A 23,948-nucleotide genomic window follows, 5' to 3' on the forward strand; every position below is an offset into this window, starting at 1 on the left:
GGCTTGCTGACCTTGTTGGTTTGTTGGCTTCCACATTCTTGGTTTGCTTGTTGGCGAGCTGACCTTGTTGGTTTGTTGGCTTCCACATTCTTGGTTTGCTTGTGGGTTTGCTGACCTTGTTGGTTTGTTGGCTTCCACATTATTGGTTTGCTTGTGGGTTTGCTGACCTTGTTGGTTTGTTGGCTTCCACATTGTTGGTTTGCTTGTTGGCTTGCTGACCTTGTTGGTTTGTTGGCTTCCACATTCTTGGTTTGCTTGTTGGCGAGCTGACCGCGGTGGTTTGTTGGCTTCCACATTCTTGGTTTGCTTGTTAGTTTGCTGAACTTGTTGGTTTGTTGGCTTCCACATTCTTGGTTTGCTGACCTTGTTGGTTTGTTGGCTTCCACATTCTTGGTTTGCTTGTTGGTTTGCTGAACTTGTTGGTTTGTTGGCTTCCACATTCTTGGTTTGCTTGTGGGTTTGCTGACCTTGTTGGTTTGTTGACTTCCACATTCTTGGTTTGCTTGTTGGCGAGCTGACCTTGTTGGTTTGTTGGCTTCCACATTCTTGGTTTGCTTGTGGGTTTGCTGACCTTGTTGGTTTGTTGGCTTCCACATTCTTGGTTTGCTTGTTGGCTTGCTGACCTTGTTGGTCTGTTGGCTTCCACATTCTTGGTTTGCTTGTTGGCTTGCTGACCTTGTTGGTTTGTTGGCTTCCACATTCTTGGTTTGCTTGTGGGTTTGCTGACCTTGTTGGTTTGTTGGCTTCCACATTCCTGGTTTGCTTGTTGGCGAGCTGACCTTGTTGGTTTGTTGGCTTCCACATTCTTGGTTTGCTTGTTGGCGAGCTGACCTTGTTGGTTTGTTGGGTTCCACCTTCTTGGCTTCCTGCCCTTTTTGTCATCAAATACATGTATGAACATCGACCTCTGCATTTAAAATAGATTGAGCAGATTATGTTTGATGTCATGAATGCTTTTCCTTTTTTTCCATCGATCAGGCAATTCAATCTTGTTCCCCAAACCACCATCAATATATTTGCTGCTTGGATAAAGGACATAAAGGCTTCGGCTTCACCTTGTCCACAAGCAAAGACAAACTGGAACATTATGTAAAGAAGGTGAAGGGGCGAGCTGAAAAGGCTGGCTTGTGGAATGGAGCTTACATAATGAAGGTGAGACGCTCGCTACAGCATGATTTACTTGTTATATTGTGACATTCTATCGTGCACTGAAAATGTGGTCATGGAGCCGAGTGATCTTTTTTTGATTACCCTATCCAGGATTGACTGGCACTGTGATGGTGGCTCCACATAGTTTGTTCATTAGGATGACAACTTGATCCTTTCAGTGTTCTTCATGAAGGTCACCATAGGATCTTTAATGCCCACCAAGAAAACATGGCATGTCATTTGCCTGAAGTTTTATTGTGAACTGATCTTTGTCTAATAATGCAATGATGGGATACCTGGTTTTGAGCCATAAATCAGGAGATTTTGAGTCACCTTTGCCCCACTCTTTCCTGGTTGTTTCATGTGATATGTCGACCTGCAATAATTGCAAAGCACAACTTTACATTATCTACTGTGACTGTGCTCCCCTCTGGGCTGGTGCTCCTGCCTCACACCGAGCTCGGCTTCACGCTGTTGAAACCAAAGCCAGATCTCGATCCGGACCTGAACCAAAATTTAATGGGCTTGTTCTTGTTGTCGAACGAACTCATCCACCTGGTTCTGTCATAACTCATCCACAACTTTTTGAAATATCATGCTGTACAGTGTATAATGTTTTTGGCCCTCTCACTTAAAGGTGAAGAATCACTTCAAAGTTAAAACAATTCTTGTATCCAAATCCAGACCTTCACCAAAATCGAAATGATTCGTTCTTGTCACACACCAAATTTCGGCTGAGTCTGTCCACAACTTTTTGAGATATCCTGTTCACAGACACACAGACAAACAGACAGACAAACAGACAGACAGAGAAACAGACAGACAGACAAACAGACAGACAAACAGACAGACAAACAGACAGACAAACAGACAGACAGACAAACAGACAGACAGACAAACAGACAGACAGGGGTGAAAACATAACCTCCATCCACTTTCAGTGGCAGAGGTAAAAAGAGTGCTGTGAGGACAAGTAGCAAAGCAGGATGTGAGAACATGGACACAAATGTCTCTACGATACAAAAAATTACATGCCTGACAGCTCGCTCCTTATTTTGCATTTTACTTACAAATTAGTCTTTGAACTTCTTTCGCACTTTTATTTTCCTGCTTCCTTTCAGATCAATGGAATAAATGTTGAGGGAAAGCGCCCTGAAGACGTGGCACAGATGATCTCCACTTTGGAGACGATCAATCTGCTCGTGGTAACTAAGGAGACCTACCATTGCCATAAGATATGCAAAATTCCCCTAACTACCCTGCACTGGAAAGGTGAATCTCATTTACGAGTGGGTGTTCAAGAACTCTCGTTCATATTGCTTATAGGATTCTGTGTAGTTTCTAACTTATTGCTTTACCATTTTGGTGCCTGTATTGGTGAAGGCAAGAAAATCAATAGTATGAAGAATGTGTTTATGGTTTGAACATGCCATTTTATGCATGACAACTTTATGGGAGATCTTCCTTTGAATGCTATTTGCATTCTTGGGGAAAATGTCAGGGGCATAGAAAAGGTCCCTTTATATGGTGTGTGCTGTGCGGCAAACTCTAGAAAAGAAGGGACATTCCATTCCATAGCTTGTAGAAAATGCCAAATAATAGAAAAGAAGGGACATTCAAAAAGTCTTGTGTGCATGCTGGTCTACCCTTGTGTTCTTAGGAGGAACCAAGTAATGCTCTAGAAAAGTTCATATAAAGGGGCGCCAATTTGATTCTTACAGTTCAAAAAACTTTACTTACTGGTGGGTTTTAACATATATATGTAGGGCACCCCCTGTAGACTCCCTTAATGAGCGCAGATTTTGAATTTGTTTCAAAAGCCATTCGATAGACCTATTGGCTGATGTATATTCCAAGTTTCAGCTCGTTTCAATGTATCGTCAGGTTCACTATGTTTTTTTCTTTCAAATTTTTTGGAGATTAGCAAAACTATACATTTTTGGAATACTCAGAGCATGAGGAATCCAAAAATTAATGTTGGCATTTGCATAGACACCTTTGTGAAAATGACACTCAGGACAGTGATGAAGATCTGTAAAAGCATATGCCTGTATGGTATAGACCTAGTAGATCCTGTGTATAGAACTTATAGTTCAACCTGATACTAACAAGGCTGCTTTCTTGCTTTATAAACCCATACCTATAACTTCAAAGGACTTGCAATATCATGTATTATGTAATACCGTTATATCACAAATATAAAGACAATGGTTTTCAATTACTCTTGTTTGTTGCTTTTCTATAATCCTGAGCACTATTTTGAGGCCTTTATTGGATTCGTTGACCCAGACAACATAGGATTAGCATATTTAATTAAGTTTCTAGGTTGACTAGAAGCCGAGATCGCGCAAAATATGTATTTTATGGCGGCCATTTTCAAAATCCAAAATGGCGGCCATGCAGGTGTCTGTGCAAATGCCAACATTAATTTTTGTTTTCCTCATGCTCTGAATATTCCAAAAATGTATAGTTTTGCTAATCTCCAAAAATTTTGAACGAAATTATATTTGTTAACATAGTGAACCTGCCTAGTATCGCCTTTGAGATATGAGCGCCAACACCTTTTGGGCGGGCAAACGGATGGATGGACGGACAAACACCAACGTGAATTCGACGGTTTTCTTAATAAAACTCAAGAATGCGGAAACGGACGTTGGTGAAATTTGGAGCATATTACCTCGATGTACAAAGCATTTACTTCCGAGATTTGCAGCCGATTTCGTCCAGTAGAAGCCGAGAAACGAGTTTTCAGTCCCCATGTTGAAGCTGCATCTGGAGAAACTGTCCCATTTATAAGGGAGTGGTGCTTTGCGCCTCCCTTGATACAAGTTTTGGGCCTTGCACCAATTGCACTCAGCAAATATACCAATTGTTAAATGTGCTTTAAAATGCATTAAATGTGCTTTGTGCTTCACAGTATTCGGAAAGGTTTTTCACTTTAAAACTCCCAATTGATTGTGACTACCAAGGAAGTCGCAAAAAAAATTGTGACTTCCCCTCTGCTCCCACATCTTGTTTCCTGTGTGTTGTAACTTGTACCATCCTCCAAACGGTGACGACTCCAACAACAAAGCTATCTCTCACGTGACACGGACCACCTTTAACCACTGATCACAACTCTCTCATCCTCACACGAGGTGATTTCAATTGCCAACATGCCAATTTACTGGGTGCTGGTACCTCTCTCATAAGATGTGGAATTTCAGCAAAGGCCAAAGGACTCTGTGGGACTGAATTAATCTGTAAACTTTCCAACCCGCATTTCTGTCAATGGCAAATCTTTCCTTCTGGATTTGGTTATGACGAACTTTCCCATCAATGTCTCCTGCTCCTCCTCTGCTCCCATTGGTTCATCTGAGCATGTGCTTGTGAAGGTCAACATCTATCTGGCCATTCTCAGAGAACAGTCTCAGTGCCGGCGAGTCTGGAAGTTCACTCAGGCAAATCGACAGTGACTGCAAGCAGCCATTGCACTTCAGGCCTGTTCTCCTATATCTACCGTCCCTGATATTAACTCATCCTGGGAATTCTTACACAGAAACATGCTCTCCCTTATGCACAGATTCATCCCATCTTGTCTTTAGTTATCATACCCTTCCTCCCAACAATGTACACTGAATCCTGCTGTGAGGCAGTTGCCTTGAACAACATGCCCTCTCTTCCTGGAAGACAAATCCAACCGAAGGCAACCTCAGCTCATTCCACAAAGCCCACAAGTGGGTATCCACTCTTGGGAGAGCCAGAAAACGACATCTGTCCAACCTCAAAACTAAACTTACAAACCTGTCTCCCTCCTCTAAAATCTGGTGGTCCCTTGTTAAGTCTCTCTGGTGTATGTACTCACCCTACCCAGTTGCATCCAACCGGTCCAGAACTCTGAGTCTTTTGCACCTAAAAAGGTGGAGACGTTTCTGTCATCCCTCGACCCTGATTGTGCAACGTGACTGAACAGCATCAGCTCACGCGTCCTAAAAACCTGCTCTGTTGCTCTTGCACACCCTTTTCACCCTATCAATTGCCTAGGTCATCCTCCATCTACTTGGAAATTATCCAACATCACTGCATGACATAAATTCGGTGCAAAAAACGATCATCTTACCTACAGACCAATCAGCTTGTTTCCAATCATCAACAAGGTCATGGACTCCATCATCATAGTTGACTTTCTTCCTTTTCCACAACAATCTCATCTCATACCATCAATTCAGATTCCGACCAGGTCACTCTAACTTGGACACATTGCCTCTACTCTCCCACCAATGGGTGGAGGCCCTCTACATGAGATCAGAACCTTCTCTCTGGACATTTCTCGAGCTTTCAATACAGTCTGGCATCGTGCCTTGCTCTCCAAACTATCTGCCTATGGCATCCAAGGCCAACTCAGCACATGGCTTTCTGACTTCCTCCACTCTCGTAGCCAATGTGGGGCACTCAATGGAATCCTTTAATCTCCTCTCCCTGTCAAAGCTGGAGTGCCCTCAGACAGTGTTGTAGCCCGCATTAGACTATGGGGGTATCCATTAGACTACACCTCGGCAGAACATAAAAATCCTATGTAAATAAAAATCATAAAAATCTTACTAATCTCAAAAATCACTTACATTTAGTTTAAGATTCCAGACTTTAAAGTCCGATCGATCCCATTCCACAGATCATAACATTTTTTGGCATTTTGAAAGAAAGTTATTGTGGCAAATCAAAAATTGCTGATCGAGGCCCATTGATGTTGTTCCAATGAAATAACGTTTCTCGTTCATCATTATGGCATTGATTGGATAACTCACCTCGTTAATCCATGAAAAGTCATGCTAGTTTAACCAATGGAAATCGTTCTGGAGACGTTCGATACAATGTATTTGATGCGACAGCCATGACCATTATGGCTGAAACAGTCTGATGTTCTGAAGATTCCATCGAAAAAAAAGATGTCATGCATGTATTCATTATCTTGTTGGAGACTTAAAACCCTTCCTCACCCGCAACCCTTGTTTGGCCATCTCCGTATATTTTGTCCCTTGGCCCTGCTGTTGGCATTTCCCCCTCTCTTTCTGCTGTTTCTTTTAGGCCTGGTGTTGGCTTAGCGGTTACGGTGCTGGCATGGGATCCGAGGATCCTGGGTTCGAATCCCGGTCAATCGCTAAATTAACACCAGGGGGGTTGACTCAGCCTGTCATCCTTCCGAGGTCGACAAATTGAGTACCAGTTCACTGGTAATTCCCTGTGTGTGACGCAAGAGGTGACTAACAGGGTTGGCGGCAGGAAGGGCATCCGGCCATAAAACATTGCTTCAAAAAGGGGACCACGATACCCGAAAAAGGCCAACCGCTGCTCTGTGGGGGGAAATGGCCTCTAAAGGTGGTTCTTTCTGCTGTTCCTTTTGTTTTTTGTTCTGTTGCTTCCTGATTGGATCTGCGTTCGAGCTCTTCCATGAGCCTTCACTTTGTAGACAAAAATAAACGCCGAGTTTTTTGCAATTACTGTATGTCAGCATGTTAATTCCAGGTTGGTTTGACAAATAATTGGCCAATAGTGAGACAGCTTTAATTAACCGAGTAATTGCACACCACTACACCTTCACTGTTTAAAAAAATCTACCATGCTCTAGTATTTATAATTTATCTGTCGCCATTGCTGACTTGTGCATGTTTGTGCATGGCAGCATTTTAAAACAATAACTAATCAGACTTTTGCCGATTCATGTTCTTCTGCGGTTTTTCATTTGCCTTGTTCTTTTTCAGAGTCTGTGCTGCAACCTGTCCCAAAGGCCGCAGATAAAAAAGAGGTTTGTCATACACATCTGCACACTGGACTGTTTTAACTTGTAATTAATAGTTACTACAGCTTCGTGTGGCTGCTCTCATTGGCTAAGCCACACATACTTGTTCGACCTCACACTTACTTGATGATTTTGTTGGTTTTTTTCCCACAAGCAACAGGAATGCTGTGCTAGGATCTAGTATGTGGCTGTCTATTTTGCATCACTGGAGTAGAGGCTTTCATTTGCCTTCAGGTTAACATTCCCCAGGACATGTACGTAAGCAGTAAAGGGTATCATTGTTCAAATAATGAAGAACTAGTCTTGCTTGCGGAGGCTAGTGTTGGCTCGTGGTGTGTCAGTGAACAGGTAGGAAAATGGATGTTGTCAACACAACGTTGATGGAGGTATCCTAACCGCCATTGGAAGCAAAGAGAAGCTGATATTTTGTATGATAACTCTTCGTCGGAGCAAAAGGACCCAAAAGGGTTGTTGGAAAAATCACATGAGGATTGTATTGCTCCAACGAAGGGTTAATGCCCGAAGCATCAGCTTCTGATTGCTTACCGTGATGGTGAGCATCCCTTGATCAACATTTTGTTGACTCCATCCATCATTCTTTGCCACCTTGTTCTTTAAAATCCGCCAATCCCCAAGGAGCTTTTCAACATGGATATCATTATTTGTCCCATTGTTCCTCAAAATCCTCCAATCACCAGGGAGCTTTTCAACACGGATATCCTTTACACTTGGAAGGCAATCATCACCATACTGTGTGAATTTAAATGTACATAAATTTAAACAGGTTTCATGTTTTCGTTTACAAAACTTTCATAAATATTTGTTTTTCCTTCCCTCCATATTTTCTTCCTGGCGAAGCCACAAAATGCATGATTTTGGTTGTAAGAAAAGACATTCCATCAATCGGTAATCATTCATCCAAATATATTACTGTCGCTCATTTTTTAAAGCAAAAATTGTTTACATTCATCTTGAAAATGTGTTCAGCTGCAGTTGTCCTGATTGTCCGCCCATAAGCATGGCAGCGCCAAGAAAGCTTTTTTATAATCACATATCGCACTGGGAAAATAACCAGCTAGTTCAGTTTTAACAGTTTCTTTGGCTATACCAGCATTTAAATATTCCATGGGCATTTTTGATAATTCGGGGTGATTGTCACCAGCACTTTGGTCGCAATGCCAAAATTTGCCATAACTGGTCCATAGAGTCCAAAGAAAACACTAACTTGGCACCGCAAATATTTTCATTGTCATGTGACAGATCAGATCAGAACGTGGTGAAAACTCATTGGACGTTTGTTAAAAAATAAAATTTACTGTTTTGAATGAAATTCATTTTATCCCATTTGAAAACTGACATAATCATTGAGGAAATGTTTACTTTGTAGAAGGAAGACAACAGTGCCAATATCATGAAGTCAGCGTCAATTCACTCACTCGATTTAGAAGAGAGTGACTTCACTGCGGAACATTTTGCTTTGTCTGAAGAGCGAGACGAGCCCTCTACAAAAAAGGGTGAGCAATTCTTCCCATCACTTCACCCTCATTCATTCTCTCAAGCTTTTTTTCTTTTTAACTCAACTGGACTATGTCCAGCTGAGTTTTTGTCGACACCCAGTGTCCGTCGTCCGTCTGTCTGTCTGTCGTCTGTAAACAATTCGACGTCTATCCTCTAAAAGTCACAAATATTGATGAAATTTGATGAAACTTGTTATGCAGCATCTTTAAGGCATAAACTAGTTTGGGATTGCATTTGGGCGTTGCACGGCCAAAAATGGGCGTGGCAGGGCGGCCATATTGAAAAATCAATTTTTGTCAATCTGGTACTTCCTAATGTAGCTACAAGGCTGAAACTTGGTGTGTAGACAGTATATAACAAACCTCAACACATATATTACGGGTTTTGACGATGTCCGAAAAATGACCTCGTCATGACCTATGACATGACTTGACCCAGTCGAGTTCAGGTTCCCTGGAACCTCTAGTTTCTTTTTGTAGACAAGATCGAGGCTCATGTAAGAGCTAACATTAATCACACAAAAAACGGACACACAAAACATAAGATAAAGGGAGCGGGAGACAAGATGGGGAGAGAGAGAGGGAAGCACACAAGTACAACAGCAAAGAACATACACTGATTTCCTCTCTTCTCCGGATACTCAATTAACAAAACCTGGGATAAAATTCACTTCTGAGTTATATTTACGGGGGTAAATCTCACTTTCTTCCCACAACATTTCTTAGGGTTAGCAGGAATACCTCGTCGATACTCTGACTACCCAGATGCTTACTCAACATGAAATGTTTTATCTTCTATTGGGTCTATAATTTCATTTGCAGCAACAATTATTTTAATATTTATTATCCGAGAGGCTTTCTCTTCAAAACGAGAACCAAACACCTTGAGCTTACCTTTATACAACCCTGAATGAATATACGGAACACCTCCCACTTTCCATACATTTGAAAACCCATCATATCTTAAAATTATTTAAAAAGAAAGGAATTGAACCTTCATCTGCTGGTTTCAAGCTAACCGCATAACCACTCTGGCACTTTTTTTTCATAATAGTTGGACACTGCTAGTTAATACTAATAGTTTAATAGTTTAGTTGGACACTAATAGTTGGACACATGGACACTGCTAGGACTTCCAGGAAAGAAGTTGGTATTTCAAAAAAGTGGATCTGGGGTGAATTAACGGGGGAAGAAAAGATCAATGTTTTGGATGGGGGAAGATAAGAGATGGTGGTGAACAGCTGTTTTAAAGACCTGGAGGGAGGAGTGGGTTGCGGAGGATGCCCAGTCGGCGACTGGCTTTGGAGGCCAGCTTGGAAATGTGGTTTTCCCAGGAAAGATTTGCCCATTGATGGGTCATTGCCCATTGATGCGCAAGATTGGTCGTCACGTCTCTTCAAAGCTGTCCCCGCGCGCACGCTTTCGAAGTTAAGTAATTTTTCACAATTGTGTTTTTGTCGAATCTGTATCTTTCTTTCGGTGTATGTACCTATTGGGGTGACTTTAATAGGTTTCTCGGTGTTGGTTTTTCATACCTGTGTACAGAATCGTCGTTTTTTTCGTATCGTGTATTCTGAGGCCTTTTGTAGTACTAGTAGGCTACCGTGTCAGCCCTTGGCTTGAGGCTTTTTTTTGGTCTCAGCGGTTCTTCGATCGTGCTGCAAATTACTTTCGGTCTCTGTTTTTCACGGTCTTTTCACCCCATACTTCCTTGTTTTAAAATCTCAAAAAAAAAACCCAAAAAAATATTTTCCTTCTCTGTTCTTATCCGTTTGTTCGTTCTTATTTGTTCGTTCGTTCTTCGACCACGTTGTTCGTGATCATGTGATCACGTTGTTAAAAAATGTTTCATCTGTCCCCTGAAGAACTTTATTTTGTCATATTCTATAACACCTTTTTCTTCTTCTTTTATAAAAGGATGCTTTCGACTTGCTCACCAAATCTATTCATTCCAAAAAAAAATTCCATCTCTTACAGTGCATCTTTCATTCATTCCCTAAACTCTCCAGAACTCCACCCATCCTTCAGCGTCCTTAAACGTATTTTTGACTCGAATGTCTCAAGACACTCATTTTGCAATAAATGTTCGTTTCCCATTAATCGTACACTTTTCAAAATCCAATCTCACCCCTTCCCTCCAAATCTTCCCCATCACCCATCTCTTTCAAATCTTCCCCTTTGCCCCTCCCCCCCAAATCTTCCCCATCACCCATCCCTTTCAAATCTCCCCCCCTGCCCCTTCCCTCCTAAACTCCCCCCACACTCCTCCCCTCCGAGACTCTCCCTCACTCCTCCCCTCCTAGACTCCCCTCTCACCCCTCCTCCTCAAAGCGTCCTCCCCGCTTCTTCCCCCTTCCAACTTTCACCTTCTTCTCCCTCAACCTTCTGCCTCACTCTTCCCCATCCTCAAATAACACCTCACTGTGCCTCACCCAATCACCATCAAACCTTTTGTCCGCCCCATTCTTCCCTTTCTCCAAGCTATTCTGTAATCTCTGACACACCTTCAACAGCTCTCCCTACCTCTTCCTCCTCTTCCACATCTTACCCGACCCCCGCCCCGCCCCCCTGTTCTGTATCCGATGCTCCCCCTTCCTCTTCATTAACGGTATGGACCTCAAACATCCGGGGCCTTCGCTCAAACTTAACTGATCTCTCCATACAGGTTGCTTCTGACAAACCAGACGTGATCTGCTTAACAGAAACTTTCCTCCTTCATGATGTCTCTGATTCCTTGGTATCTTTCCCAGGTTACTCCCTCCTCCGGTATGATAGACCTGAGCTTCGTCCTGGAGGTGGGGTTGCTATCTTTATTAAAAAAAACTCTCTTCCTCACTCGCCCTGCACTGCCCTCTCTCCACCTCACCCCCAGGAATACCTTTGGCTACGGCTTCCCCTTCGCTCCCACCTTTTGTTCATATGTGTGTTGTACCGTCCACCAAACTGTGATGACTCCATCTACATCTCGCTGTCTGATAATATGGACCAACTTCTATCTACCCATCCCAACTCTCTCTTCCTCATATGTGGTCATTTCAATTGTCACCATGCCAGTTGGCTGGGTGTGGGTACCTCTCTCACCAGCCATGACTCCTCAGCAATGGACATCTGCGACTCACTGGGACTGACACAATCTGTCAATTTTTCCCGACCCGGATCTCAGTCAATGGAGCATCTTCTCTTCTGGACTTGGTTATGACTAACTTCCCTGAAAATGTCTGCTGCTCTTCTTCTGCTCCAATCGGCTCATCTAATCATGTGCTTGTTAAAGTGGACATCTCTCTGACCATTCGCAGAGAGCCTCCTCAGCGTCGACGAGTCTGGCATTTCACTCAGGCCAACTGGCACAGTCTTCAAGCAGCCATCAATCATCTGGACTCGTCTCCCACCTCTACCGCCTCTGACATCAACTCATCCTGGGAATTCTTCCAAAGTAAATTGCTCTCTCTCATGCACAGATTTATCCCATCTCGTCTTCAGTTGTCATACCCTTCCTCCCGTCCATGGTACACGGAATCTTGTGGTGAGGCTGTTGCCCAGAAACAACTTGCCTTCGTCTCCGGGAAAGCAAATCCAATGGAAGGAAATCTCATTTCCTTTACCAAAGCCCGAAACAAGTGTGTGTCCACTCTCAGGAGAGCCAGGAAACAATATCTCTCCTTCCTCAAGACAGAACTCTCTTATCTGTCTCCCTCTTCCAAATCCTGGTGGCGTCTGGTCAAATCTGGTGTTTGTTCCCCCCTCCATCCCCTCCCCCACCTCAAACGGCTACATGGCTGACTCCGCACGTGAAAAAGCTGAATGCCTCAACTCTGTGTTTGCCTCTAAATCTTGTGTCCCAAACCCATCCCTCTCTGTACCCACCATACCCAGTCGTACCCAGCTGCTCCTCGACTCTGTGTCCTTTCCTCCTGACAAGGTGGAAAAGTTTCTGCCAACCCTCGACTCTGATCTGCAACTGGATCTGACGGCATCAGCCCACGGTTCCTAAAATGCTGTTCTTCCGCTCTTTCACTCCCTCTCTCTGTTCTCTTCACCCTCTCTTTTGCTCAAGGTCATCTGTCATCTGCTTGGAAATCAGCCAACATCACCACTTTGCACAAAAAGGTGCAAAAACAGATCCTAGCAACTACAGACCAATCAGCCTTCTCCCAATTATCAGCAAAGTCATAGAATCCATCATTGCTTCGGATATGAAATCTTTCCTCTTCTCCAATGGCTTGATCTCTGATCATCAATTTGGTTTCAGACCTGGTCACTCTACTCTGGACATGCTGCTTCTGCTTTCTCAACAATGGATGGAGGTCCTCAATGCCAAGCAGGAAATTAGAGCTGTTCCCTTGACATATCACGTGCCTTCGATACGGTCTGGCACCCCGCTCTGCTCACCAAACTCTGCTCCTTTGGTATCAATGGAAATCTCCACGCATGGTTGGCGGACTTCCTCTCTAGTCGTAGTCAACGTGTGGCCCTGAATGGGTTTCTCTCATCTCGTCTTCCTGTTCAGGCTGGAGTTCCCCAAGGCAGTGTTCTGGGCCCTGTGCTTTTTCTGGTCTTCATCAATGATCTCTCTGACTCTCTTGAAAATCCTCTCTATCTCTTTGCTGATGACTCTACTCTCTGTCGCTCCATTCCTCATCCCTCAGATCGGCAGTCTGCAGCCTCCTCACTCTCTGCAGACCTGGACAAAATCACAGATTGGGCAAACAAGTGGAACATGTCTTTCAATCCTGACAAATCTCACACTCTCACGATGTCTCTCCGAAAAGACCGCCTGGACAACCCTCCCATCTCCCTTCTCAACAATCCTCTCCAAGAAGTTCTGTTACTCAAGCTTTTGGGTCTCATTATCTGCCATGATCTTTCCTGGCAAAACCACATTTCCAAGCTGGCCTCCAAAGCCAGTCGCCGACTGGGCATCCTCCGCAACCCACTCCTCCCTCCAGGTCTTTAAAACAGCTGTTCACCACCATCTCTTTTCTTCCCCCATCCAAAACCTTGATATTTTCTACCCCCGCTAATTTCACCCCAAATCCACTTTTTTGAAATACCAACTTCTGTCATGGAAGTCCTTCGTGTCCTTGTGTTTTATACTTCTCCCACCCCCCCCCCCCCCCGCCCCCTTCCCACGCGTCCTCCCCCCAAGCCCTCTCCCTCCCACACATCTCCAGATGTCCCTGCTCTCAAATGTTGTGTTTGTGTGCTTCCCCCTCTCTCCCCATCTTGTCTACCGCTCCCTCTTTTGATATATTTTGTTTGTCTGTTTGATTTGTTTGTGAAATAAATATTAGCTCTTTCACGAGCCTCTATTCTGTATACAAACAAAGAAGAAAAAAAAGAAAGAAAAAAAAACTACAAAATTTGTTGTTACAATATTGTCAGGTGAAGCCCTCGGTTAATACCGTAGGGCCGTGGATGACCGAACGGCTTTACTTGATGCGACGATCAATTACGGATTCGACTATAAAAGCACAGGCGGAAGAATGAAGAGGAAGAAACGGCAAGCGCGTACCTGTAGCGATCCGACGGCAGCTCCGATCCTGGAGGAAATGAACTCAAAACGGACACAGGATTTTGGAATGAAAGAAAATAATACAAGGGTTTATTTGCAATTATTAGTGGGACAGGAAAATAACGTGCCGGTAAATAAATGTCCTAAATAGGGACGTCCCCACACCAGACTTGACAACAGGACAAAGGAGATGAATTAAATAAAAGAATCGTCGTGTATTTGTGTGAGATGTGGTGCGTCATATCTGTCTGTATGGTGTGTCCATCGTCCAACGCGGCTATGTCCGGCTCCGATGCTGGCGCGAAGAAGCCTCCGTCCGCCTCGCCCACGCTCTGCTCGGCCCTGAGCCACCCGCTCAGCGGCCTAGTCTGCTCGCCCCTCGTCGGTCGCACACGAGGTCCCGTTCACTCACAGCACCGAGCCTCTCTCCCAGCACCAGCCTTGCTCCAAGCACCAAAGCACCAAAAGCACCACGAAGAACCAAAAGCACAGCGAAGGTTCAGGGAAGACGCCAACGACCACCAGGGAGGAACGCAGGGAAGAAGAACCAGTGAAGCCGATCACCAACGCGTGAAGCACAAGCACAGACCCAGGACGAAGAGCCTCCAACGAAGAACTCAGAACGAACAGACCAGCACAAACTGACTAAAATGCCTGCGAGCGTGACGTTTTGTCAACCCGTGGTCTGACGTCAATTCTGGCGCGTTACCAATCCGTCCCTCTCATCTTTGTGATCTTTCCCACCTTTTCACGTCACTCGCGCTTGTCCTCCAACTAGCGACCTGTTTCTAAATGGTCGTTTGGCGCCTTCTGCCCTGATTGGCCGAATGTTTGTGCCTTCCACCTCAACAAATCACACGTTCCCTGGGCGTGGCTATAGCCTGCCCTGCCCGATGCTCGTAGCTAGGCCAGCTGGTGGTGTGGCTGGCTGCGGCCCCATGCGGCGGTGCCCCGATCTGCGCTCCTGTCTGTTTTCTTCCAAAATCTTTTTGTAAGGGAGGGGATTTAATTAATGTGTGCACTAAGGGACCCATCTCAGTGTCTATATGAATGCTTTGCCATAATGGACATTGGATTGGCGACAGAGGGAATGACAAATAAAGGAATTTTATCCATAATCCCTGCACTCCATTGCACGCTTTCCACATCCACTACGACTTTCACCGACATCCGGGCTACACATAGAACTTATTACAGGTAGATTCCCTCTCACGACAATCGAGCACCGACCGACTCAGACCTACCTGGCTCTAGATATTCCTCTATCCCCCCCCCCCCCCCACCCCCACACCCGCCCACCCCCCGACATAACAATATCATTTACAATTTATATTGAAGCCTATCATGGTCGTATCGTAATCTTCAAACTGCACCAGAATCGTGGCAATATCAATTTTATAAGATATTTCAGACAAGCCAAATCATTCTCTCACAAATTGTTGACTGCAGGCCGAGGAAGAGTGTTCCATCAGCTGAATTGGGAAAATAAAGCAATAAATGTCAGCAGAGGAAGACTAAACCACCTACAGTTCACAGATGACATTGTTTTAATATCGAAAATCGTTGTGGAAGAGTTAAATTTGGTGAATAGAAATAAAAATGAATACAGTAAAGACAAAAATCATGTTCACCCATTGTTCAAGAAAACCCAAAAAAAATTTAAATCCCATCGTGGACTGCTAAGCCAGTCCATTTTCATGGGGGATATTTTCACACAAGCCTTAGTTTGAGTTTCTGGAGACCACTTTGGCCCACAGTACATAAATGGGCTAACCTCTAAGTTCCGAAGTTAAGAAAAACCTCAACTTCAGTTGGCCTTGGCACAGCTAATTGGCAAGCCAGCCAAACTAGTGCCTGTTGTTGTGAAAACTTGAGATCTGCCTACAAGTCATTCCTTTTGCGAATATTAGAGCGGGATTGAATCGGCAGCCATGTCAACAACAATATAAAACAGAAATCCTTGACACCCCTCAAGTACTTGCTCACTTGCTTAAGATCCCTATCCAAGCCTGACAACATATGGAGTCTCTTGAGGAACTTGCACCACTTTTGTCTGTCTTGGGCCCACTGACCGATTGCAGTCCAGGTGGTTTCTAGGTCCCTCAGCTCCTTCTCCACTGTATTCGACCAGGTCTGAGTACCGAACATCTGAGTATACCTACTCCCCCAAACCCTTCCTGTTACAATGAACATAGACCCTCGATTCATAATCTTGTCGACATCTCATGTGCCCAAGTCATTGCACATGACATCATGATTGTTGTCTGCTGCAAGTAATCTCGCACTCCATGTTGTTCGTGTTGATTTTCAGTCCGACTTGGAGGTAATACTCCTGGAGCCATTTACTCTCTCTTGTGAACTTTCCTTGGTGACAGATAGCAAACAGACATCATTTGCAATGCTGAGTTCCTCCAGATGGTCACCCTGAGACCAGTCTGTGCCACATCTGGCATGTTCTGTAGTCCTCATTAATACCCAGTCCATTGCAAGTGGAGACAGCATGCATCCCTGTCTGACTCCTGTACATCTTAGCACACTTAACAATTATTATTAACCCTTCCCCCCTCCCCCCACACAGCGGGAGACGAGGTTTGCAATTGTGTGTGTGGTGTGTGTGGTGTGTGTGGTGTGTGTGTGTGTCGAGGCCATAACTTTTTTTTACCATTTGAACTTTTGTCATAATTTTTTTTTTAAACCTTTATTATGAGAATATGGATAAAATAATAAAAATGATGAAAAAAATGGGTCAAAATGTCAAAGGGCAAGAGGATAGTGACTATAAATAGCCCTAATTAGCCCCGCCAGAGTGTGTCAAGTGTGAAACGCCCCATTTTTTTTTTTCATCGTTTGTGTTTCTTTATTCATTTACTTACAAATTGAGCATCAGTGAGATTGTGCAGGCCATAACCTTTTTTAAACCAATTGAGGTTTTGCCATCAAATCTTTAACAAAACTTTATTATGAGAATAGGGAGAAAACAAATGAATAAAATGTACAAATTTTTTTCACTGTCGTTTTCATCAGGTTTAGTTTAAGTACAAATCGGAAACTTTAGGATGGCATTTTGAGATTATTTATAGTTCTATATTTGCTGCTCCGTGCAAATGATGTGATACTGCACCTCACGTTATATTAGTGCCAGACAAGAGTTTGGTTCTGGGTTTGCTGGTTGGTAATTTTGATGAGTTGAACTTGGATGCATATTCATCCGCTTATCTCTTGCCAGTTGCTAGACACCCAGAAATGTTTAGCTTTTTTACAATTTTTTTTCACTTTCTTCGATACAAAATCTAGTATAATGCACACGATATTTCACTCTGCTTATGAGCAAGATCATGTGTCAAATCAATGAGTTTATGGTGAATTTATATTGTCTTCATTCACAGGTGAAAACGATATTCTGATTCATTGTGATGGCATTGATGGAGAAAAGCAGAAACTCCTCTTTGAGGGTATTTTGCAGCATAGTGTTGAGTTGTTTACCCTCAAACGGAACACCATGCTACTGACTTGCCAGACTGCTGAAGGTAGGTGCTCCACCACCAATAGGTTTTTGGCAAATGTTTTCAAAAATGTTGTAAATTTTAATTTGTGTGCCCTATAAAATACTGCTCAAAAGAAAGCACCATTTCTTAATGATTTATATCTGAAACATTATTCTTTTTTGTATACTAAGTCGAGGCTCATGTAAGAGCTAACACATAGTAGGACCACCTTCAGAGGCCATTTTTCCCCGCAGAGCAGGGGGTTGGCCTTTTTCAGGCACCATGGTCCCCTTTTTTAAACAATGTTTTACAGCCGGATGCCCTTCCTGCCACCAACCCTGTTAGTCGCCTCTTGCGGCACACAGGGAATTACCAGTGAACTGGTGCTCAATTTGCCGACATTGAAGGATGACAGGCTGAGTCAACCCCCATGGCATTAATTCAGCGATAGACCGGGATTGAAGGTGCTGGCTTGGGATCCTAAGATCCTGGGTTCGAAAACCCAGGATCTTAGGATCCCAAGCCAGCACCTTAACTGCTAAGCCAACACCAGCACCCGAACCGCACATAGAACATATTGTTATGGTTCTCCGCCGCCCTTCTTCCCCTTACCAAGGGGGGGATTAATCCCCTTGTCCTTTCTGGGCTTGACGGAACCGAGAGACTTGAAACGCCTCTTCCGGGCAAAACGCAAGTTAGGGTTTCGGGACCAAGTCTCGCTTGTACCTAAATCCCTGCGCCGCCACGGAAGCGAGGAAGCAAGCCTCGCACGAGCCACGTGTGATTTGCATACGCCGAGCGGATTGAGTACCACGTTGTCCGTGCAGTCTTAGTAGTGGAACCCGATTCGAGCGGTTTTATTCGTACCATGCTTAGTCAATGAGGAAATCACGAGGACGATTGAATGAAAAAGGAAGAACACGGGTTTAATTATTATTCCCACACGTATGTACAATGATCGGGACGCAGAGACACAGAGCAGCACTTAGTCAGTCTTATCTTATTTCCCAGACTCGGGCCCGTCACACTCACACAGGGAATTGCAGATGGGTTGATGTTCCAGCCAAACGCGTCGACGTGGTTGTCCAGGAATGGCCCCATCTGGCTCTCCACGGTCCCAGCACGTCCCGCGAAGATGGCAGCAGGCGGTGGAAGGAACCTCGTAGCGCGTCTCCCGCACAAAGCAGCCGATGAGGTAGAACGGCAAATACGCGTCTCTCAGCGCGGCCGGCGGTTACATAGCCGTTATCACTCGTGTGACTTAATGCACTGTACGCGGCTCAGCCTCCAGCTCAACTGAGCGTCACTTTATAACCGCGCATATTCTGGTTCATGCGCGTCTTTCTTCACCCGCGTATCTCTCAACGTTCTTTGACGCTCTCAACTCCTGCTCGTCAATGATTCCTCCTGGTTGGTCAGTGCGCGCGAGTCCTCTGATGCTCAGTCCTCTGTTCAACGAGTCCTCCCGCGCTAGTCCTTTGTTCAACCAGTCCTCCCGCACTAGTCCTTCTCGCGCGAGTCCTCCTGGGGGCTATGCGCGATGGGTTATATAGATACGCCCCGAACCTTCTTGAACCCTCTCGAACCTTCCAACCACGCCCTGTGACGCAGTGCTGCCGCCACAACCTCTGGGCCCTGATTGGCGGCTCGTGCTTACCGTCAGCTCTTCTGCCGCCCTCATTCGGCTCCGCCCCGACCCTCCTAGGCCTGCCTCATGTTAATTCGCCCAAAATGAACCAAAGTCAGCGCAAAGGGGCATGAGGCCAGGGAGGCTGGATAGTCAGTAGAAGTAGGACCTATTCTCCTGACACTACTCAACACAGAACTAACATAGGAAAAGGACTTAGCTCACAAATACTAAGAGATAACTACACTATCGCGAGGCTACATGTTGCTTGTGTGACTAACTATGAGGGGAATTTTAACCTTTATTATACTGACTGTACAAAACTCAAAACCGCAACAATATAATAAAGAGTGCAGGAGACAAGAGGGCGAGAGAGGGGGTATTTGGTAGTTTTCCTGATTACACATTATTCACACCAAAGTTGCTCAGTACAGGCCCGTCCGTTATATTTTTCGTGTTAATTTTTTGAAAATTTAAAATATTTTTTGTATAAGTTTAGCGTTGTACCTCATAAGTATATAATGTGCATAATATCCCCCGATAGCGTTTTTGAAAACTTTTGCACAAAATGATAAAACATCAGCGAAACACGTGTGACTAATTTGTTTGTTGCATGCATGTGTAATCGCGAGTCAGTTAGCTCCGAGTTTGCGCATATATGCGCACACCATTCTCTCGTGTCAGCGGTTCTGCCACAGATGCCCTCTGGAGGTTAGTGCAGGAATTCCCATTTTAGCAATAACTCATTCACAGATATCATGGGATATTTATTGTTCACCAACTAATCAGGTGGAATACCAACGTAGGATAGACAACTCAAAAGTATGTGCGCTACCTCTGCACCTTTTTGTCTTTACCCCCAATACGCAAATAAGACAATTTTAACATGTAATGAAAACTTCAGATGTGATCACTTGCTAAGCAAGCAGTTGTTATCGAGCATTATTTTGAAGGAACAGTTATCCACAATTGGACAGTTATGGATGGATTCAGATGAAACTTGGTGGGTCGGTTGGGTGCGTGACAAGGACCAATTGGTTCCATGTTGGTGAGGATCCGGATGCGAGATTTATATTTTCACGTGATTCTTCACCATTGATTGGGCCAAAAACGATATATAGCACAATATTTCAAATGTAGGTCAGTCCCATGGAGTCACGATAGTCCTTTGCTGAAGAGTCATGGCAGGTGAGAGGGGTGCCAACACCAAGCCAAGTGGCATGTTGACAATTGAAATCACGACATATGAGGAAGAGATAGTTGGGATGAGTGGTTAAAAGTTTGTCCATGTCATTTGAGAGAGAGATAAAGATTGAGTCATCACTGTTGGAAGGACGTTACAACACATAGACAAGCATGATTTGGGAAAAGAGGGGAAGTCGTAGCCAGAGGTACTCCTGGGATTTGGGAAGTGTAATAGCAGTGCCCACGAGAGAACACGGGACAACAAGAGAGAACAAGGGAGAACAAGGGACAACAAGAGAGAACATGAGAGAACATGAGAGAACAAGGGAGAACAAGAGATAACAAGTGAGAACAAGAGATAACAAGTGAGAACAAGAGATAACAAGTGAGAACAAGTGAGAACAAGAGATAACAAGAGATAACAAGTGAGAACAAGAGATAACACGTGAGAACAAGAGGGAACAAGTGAGAACAAGCGAGAACAAGCAAGAACAGGCTAAAACACGAGAGAACACGAGAGAATATATGTAACACCTTTGTTTTTTAATGTGATAACGCGACGTACGTGATGTGTGTGATGCGCGGTGTGACGTCATCGTGCCTGAGTGTACCCTCTGTGCCGCGATCTCGTGTTTCTCTTCGACCAAATGATCTGGCAATAGCAATGGAGAATGAGCAGGAGATGGCAGACGTGATGGAGGAGAGTAAGGTGGTGTTTGGGAAGCATTGCCTGATGATGAATCTGCAGAGGATGAAGGAGACAATGGGAAAACAGAAAGCCTCATGAAAGAATTTGAAATGCAGACCTGCTCTCGACGGGGAGTACTCCCATCTCAATATTTCACTCGACCAATCATATTGTATCCCTCGATCCTTGCTCCCTCGAAGCGTGCGGGTGGACGGAGGGCTTCCTCGCGCCGGAGCTTGGAGCCGCGTGTGGACGGTGGACAAGACGACGGACAGATACCACATTTCCCCACACGAGGTTTTGGACAACTGCTGGGCTCTTGGAAGCTGAAGGCCGCATTGGACTTGACGGTAGGGAATCGAAAGGAGGCCGTCTAATCTGCTCGCCTCACGCTTGTTGTGTTTTCGACGCGCGGCGTTCTACACCGCCATTTTGGACCACTTCCCGCATGAGTGGCTACCCCAGTTTCAACAGCCGCCAAGCTCCTGAAAGTACTCTTTGGGAAGCCAAGCTAAGTGCCGGCTGAAGGGGTTTATTTTCATTTTATCTTTCCCTTGACACCACCCCCCCCCCTCCACCCCCCACTCTCCAGAATTTCCATGTTTTAAACGTTTCCCGGTGTGTACCCTGGATAAGAATAGGTACACCGTATCCCTGCGTGTCGTAAGAGACGACTAAGAGGGTTGGCGTCAGGAAGGGCATCCGGCCATAAAAAGATTGCCTCAAAAAGAGAACCATGACAATTACAACTACATATGGGCAGGGTACAGCCCGAAGTGGAGATCGGTTTCTGAGGTTTGGGACATGGAATGTAGGGACAATGACAGGGAGATCAGGAGAAGTGGTGGAAGTATTGGTCAGAAGAAGAGTGGACATATGTTGTGTGCAAGAGACGAGATGGAAGGGAAGTGGTGTGAGAATGGTGAAGGGTAGGCAGGGACAGAAATACAAGTTTGTGTGGCAAGGCTGCCCGGAGGGCGTGAATGGTGTTGGTGTCCTGTTTTCTGAGGAGTTTGTAGACAGTGTGGTTAGTGTGACTAGAGTGAGTGATAGGTTGATGATGGTGAAAATGATGATTGGAAAGCTCTTGGTGAACGTCATCTCGGGATATGCTCCGCAGGTTGGTCGAAGCGATGAAGAAAAGGACACGTTCTGGTGTGCGATAGAGAAGCTGATGGAAAACGTGAAAGATGAGGAAGTTGTTGTGGTAGGAGGAGACCTAAATGGACATGTGGGAAGGAGTATGGATGGTTTTGACGGAGTTCATGGGGGTTACGGATATGGTGTGAGAAATGGAGAAGGTGAAAGGATTTTGGAGTTTGCTGATGGAGCTGATTTGTTGATTTGTAATACTCAGTTCCAGAAAGAGGATAATAAGCTTGTTACATACACGTCAGGTGGGTCGACGACAACCGTTGACTACCTGATGGTGCGTAGGCGAGATAGGGGGCACCTCCGGGACACAAAGGTGATCCCGGAAGAGGAGGCTGTTTCACAGCACCACTTGGTTGTCTGCGACGTAAGGGTGAAAGGTGCGAGGAGAGCTCGGCGGGTGAAGTACCAACCGAGAATGAAGGTGTGGAGGTTGAAAGAGGTGACAGTAAGGGAGGCATTAAAAGAGAGGCTGAGTAGGGTCGAGGATGATGTGGTTGAGCTTGAAAGTGGTTGGATGTCAATGAAAGCTCGTCTGTTGGGAGCCGTTGGTGAGGTATGTGGATGGACAAAAGGACCACCGAGGCACTCGGAAACATGGTGGTGGGATGATGAAGTTGGAAAGAGGATTGACGTGAAGAGGAAGAAGTTCAAGGAGTGGCAGAAGGCGAAGGGTACGGGAGCAGAAACAGCAGAGCATGAAAGTTATAAGGCAGCCAGGAAGGCTGCAAAGAAAGAGGTAGCAAAGGCGCAGGAGGCATGTAGGAAAATGTTCGGAGAACGCTTGGATTCGGAAGAGGGTCAGAAAGCAGTATTCAGGATTGCAAAGCAGATAGCGAAAGAGAGGTGTGATGTGATGGGGGTGAGTTGCTTGAAGGATGAAGTGGGACAAATCGTTGTCGACCCAGATGGAATTAAAGGAAGATGGAAAAGATATATGGAAATGCTGTTGAATACAGAGAATGAATGGGATGGCAACATAGAGAGTAACCCTGTTTTAGGACCGGCAGAGAAGATAACTGAGAAGGAAGTTGAGGAAGCGATAAAAGCAATGAAGGGTAGAAAAGCGGGAGGGCCGACGGGAGTTGTGGGAGATATGTTGAAGGCAGCAGGAAGTTGGGGTGTGAAGAGAATGACAGAGATCTGTAATCTGGTGGTGAAAGAAGGCCGCATTCCAGTGGATTGGGAACTGAGTACCCTCGTCCCTCTATACAAGGGGAAAGGTGACCCTCTGGAGTGTGGCTCATACCGAGCGATAAAGTTATTGGAGCATGGAATGAAGGTATTGGAAAGGGTGTTGGAGAGGAGGATAAGGAAGAAAGTGAAGATCGACGAAATGCAGTTTGGATTCATGCCAGGAAGAGGAACGACAGACGCGCTTTTCATTGTGAGGCAGTTGCAGGAGAAGTACATGGAGAAGAGGAAGAAGTTGTTTCTTGGGTTTGTTGATCTGGAGAAAGCATTCGATAGGGTACCACGCAAAGTATTGACATGGGCATTGAGGAAGTTAGGAGTGGAGGAATGGTTGATCAGAGTAGTGATGGCAATGTACAAAAGAGCGCGCACAGCTGTAAGGACGAAGGACGGGAACAGTGGTGAGTTTGAGGTGAAGGTGGGAGTGCATCAGGGGTCGGTACTAAGTCCATTACTATTTGTAGCTGTGATGGAGGTGCTGGCTCAGAACGTAAAGGAGGGTTTACCGTGGGAGTTGTTGTATGCAGATGATCTGGTGTTGATTGCGGAAAGTATGGATGGACTGAAGGAAAAGATGACCACGTGGAAGGAATGTATGGAGACAAAAGGTCTGAAGGTGAATATCGGAAAGACGAAGGTGATGGCAAGTGGTAAAGCATGTGG

At 44.9% G+C, this 23,948-nt stretch overlaps 1 protein-coding gene and 1 long non-coding RNA gene across 2 annotated transcripts in view; both read left to right on the top strand.

Moving 5' to 3' along the window:
- Nucleotides 1-1,034: 1,034 nt before the first annotated feature.
- LOC137430632 (uncharacterized) lies at nucleotides 1,035-6,931 on the top strand. The gene is made up of 3 exons (XR_013624154.1): nucleotides 1,035-1,152; nucleotides 2,271-2,421; nucleotides 6,888-6,931. It is a non-coding gene; the product is annotated as an uncharacterized LOC137430632 (long non-coding RNA).
- A 1,405-nt stretch (nucleotides 6,932-8,336) lies between these two features.
- Nucleotides 8,337-23,948, top strand: part of LOC144893081 (protein mono-ADP-ribosyltransferase PARP14-like) — a 37,333-nt gene continuing 21,721 nt past the window's right edge. The window contains exons 1-2 of the mRNA XM_078782718.1: nucleotides 8,337-8,439; nucleotides 17,341-17,481. Coding sequence (XP_078638844.1) covers nucleotides 8,337-8,439; nucleotides 17,341-17,481 — 244 coding nt within the window. The remainder of the gene's footprint in view (nucleotides 8,440-17,340; nucleotides 17,482-23,948) is intronic.

Source organism: Myxine glutinosa, chromosome 7 (assembly GCF_964187855.1).
Source record: "Myxine glutinosa chromosome 7, kmMyxGlut1.1, whole genome shotgun sequence".
NCBI classification, from domain to species: Eukaryota; Metazoa; Chordata; class Myxini; order Myxiniformes; family Myxinidae; genus Myxine; species Myxine glutinosa.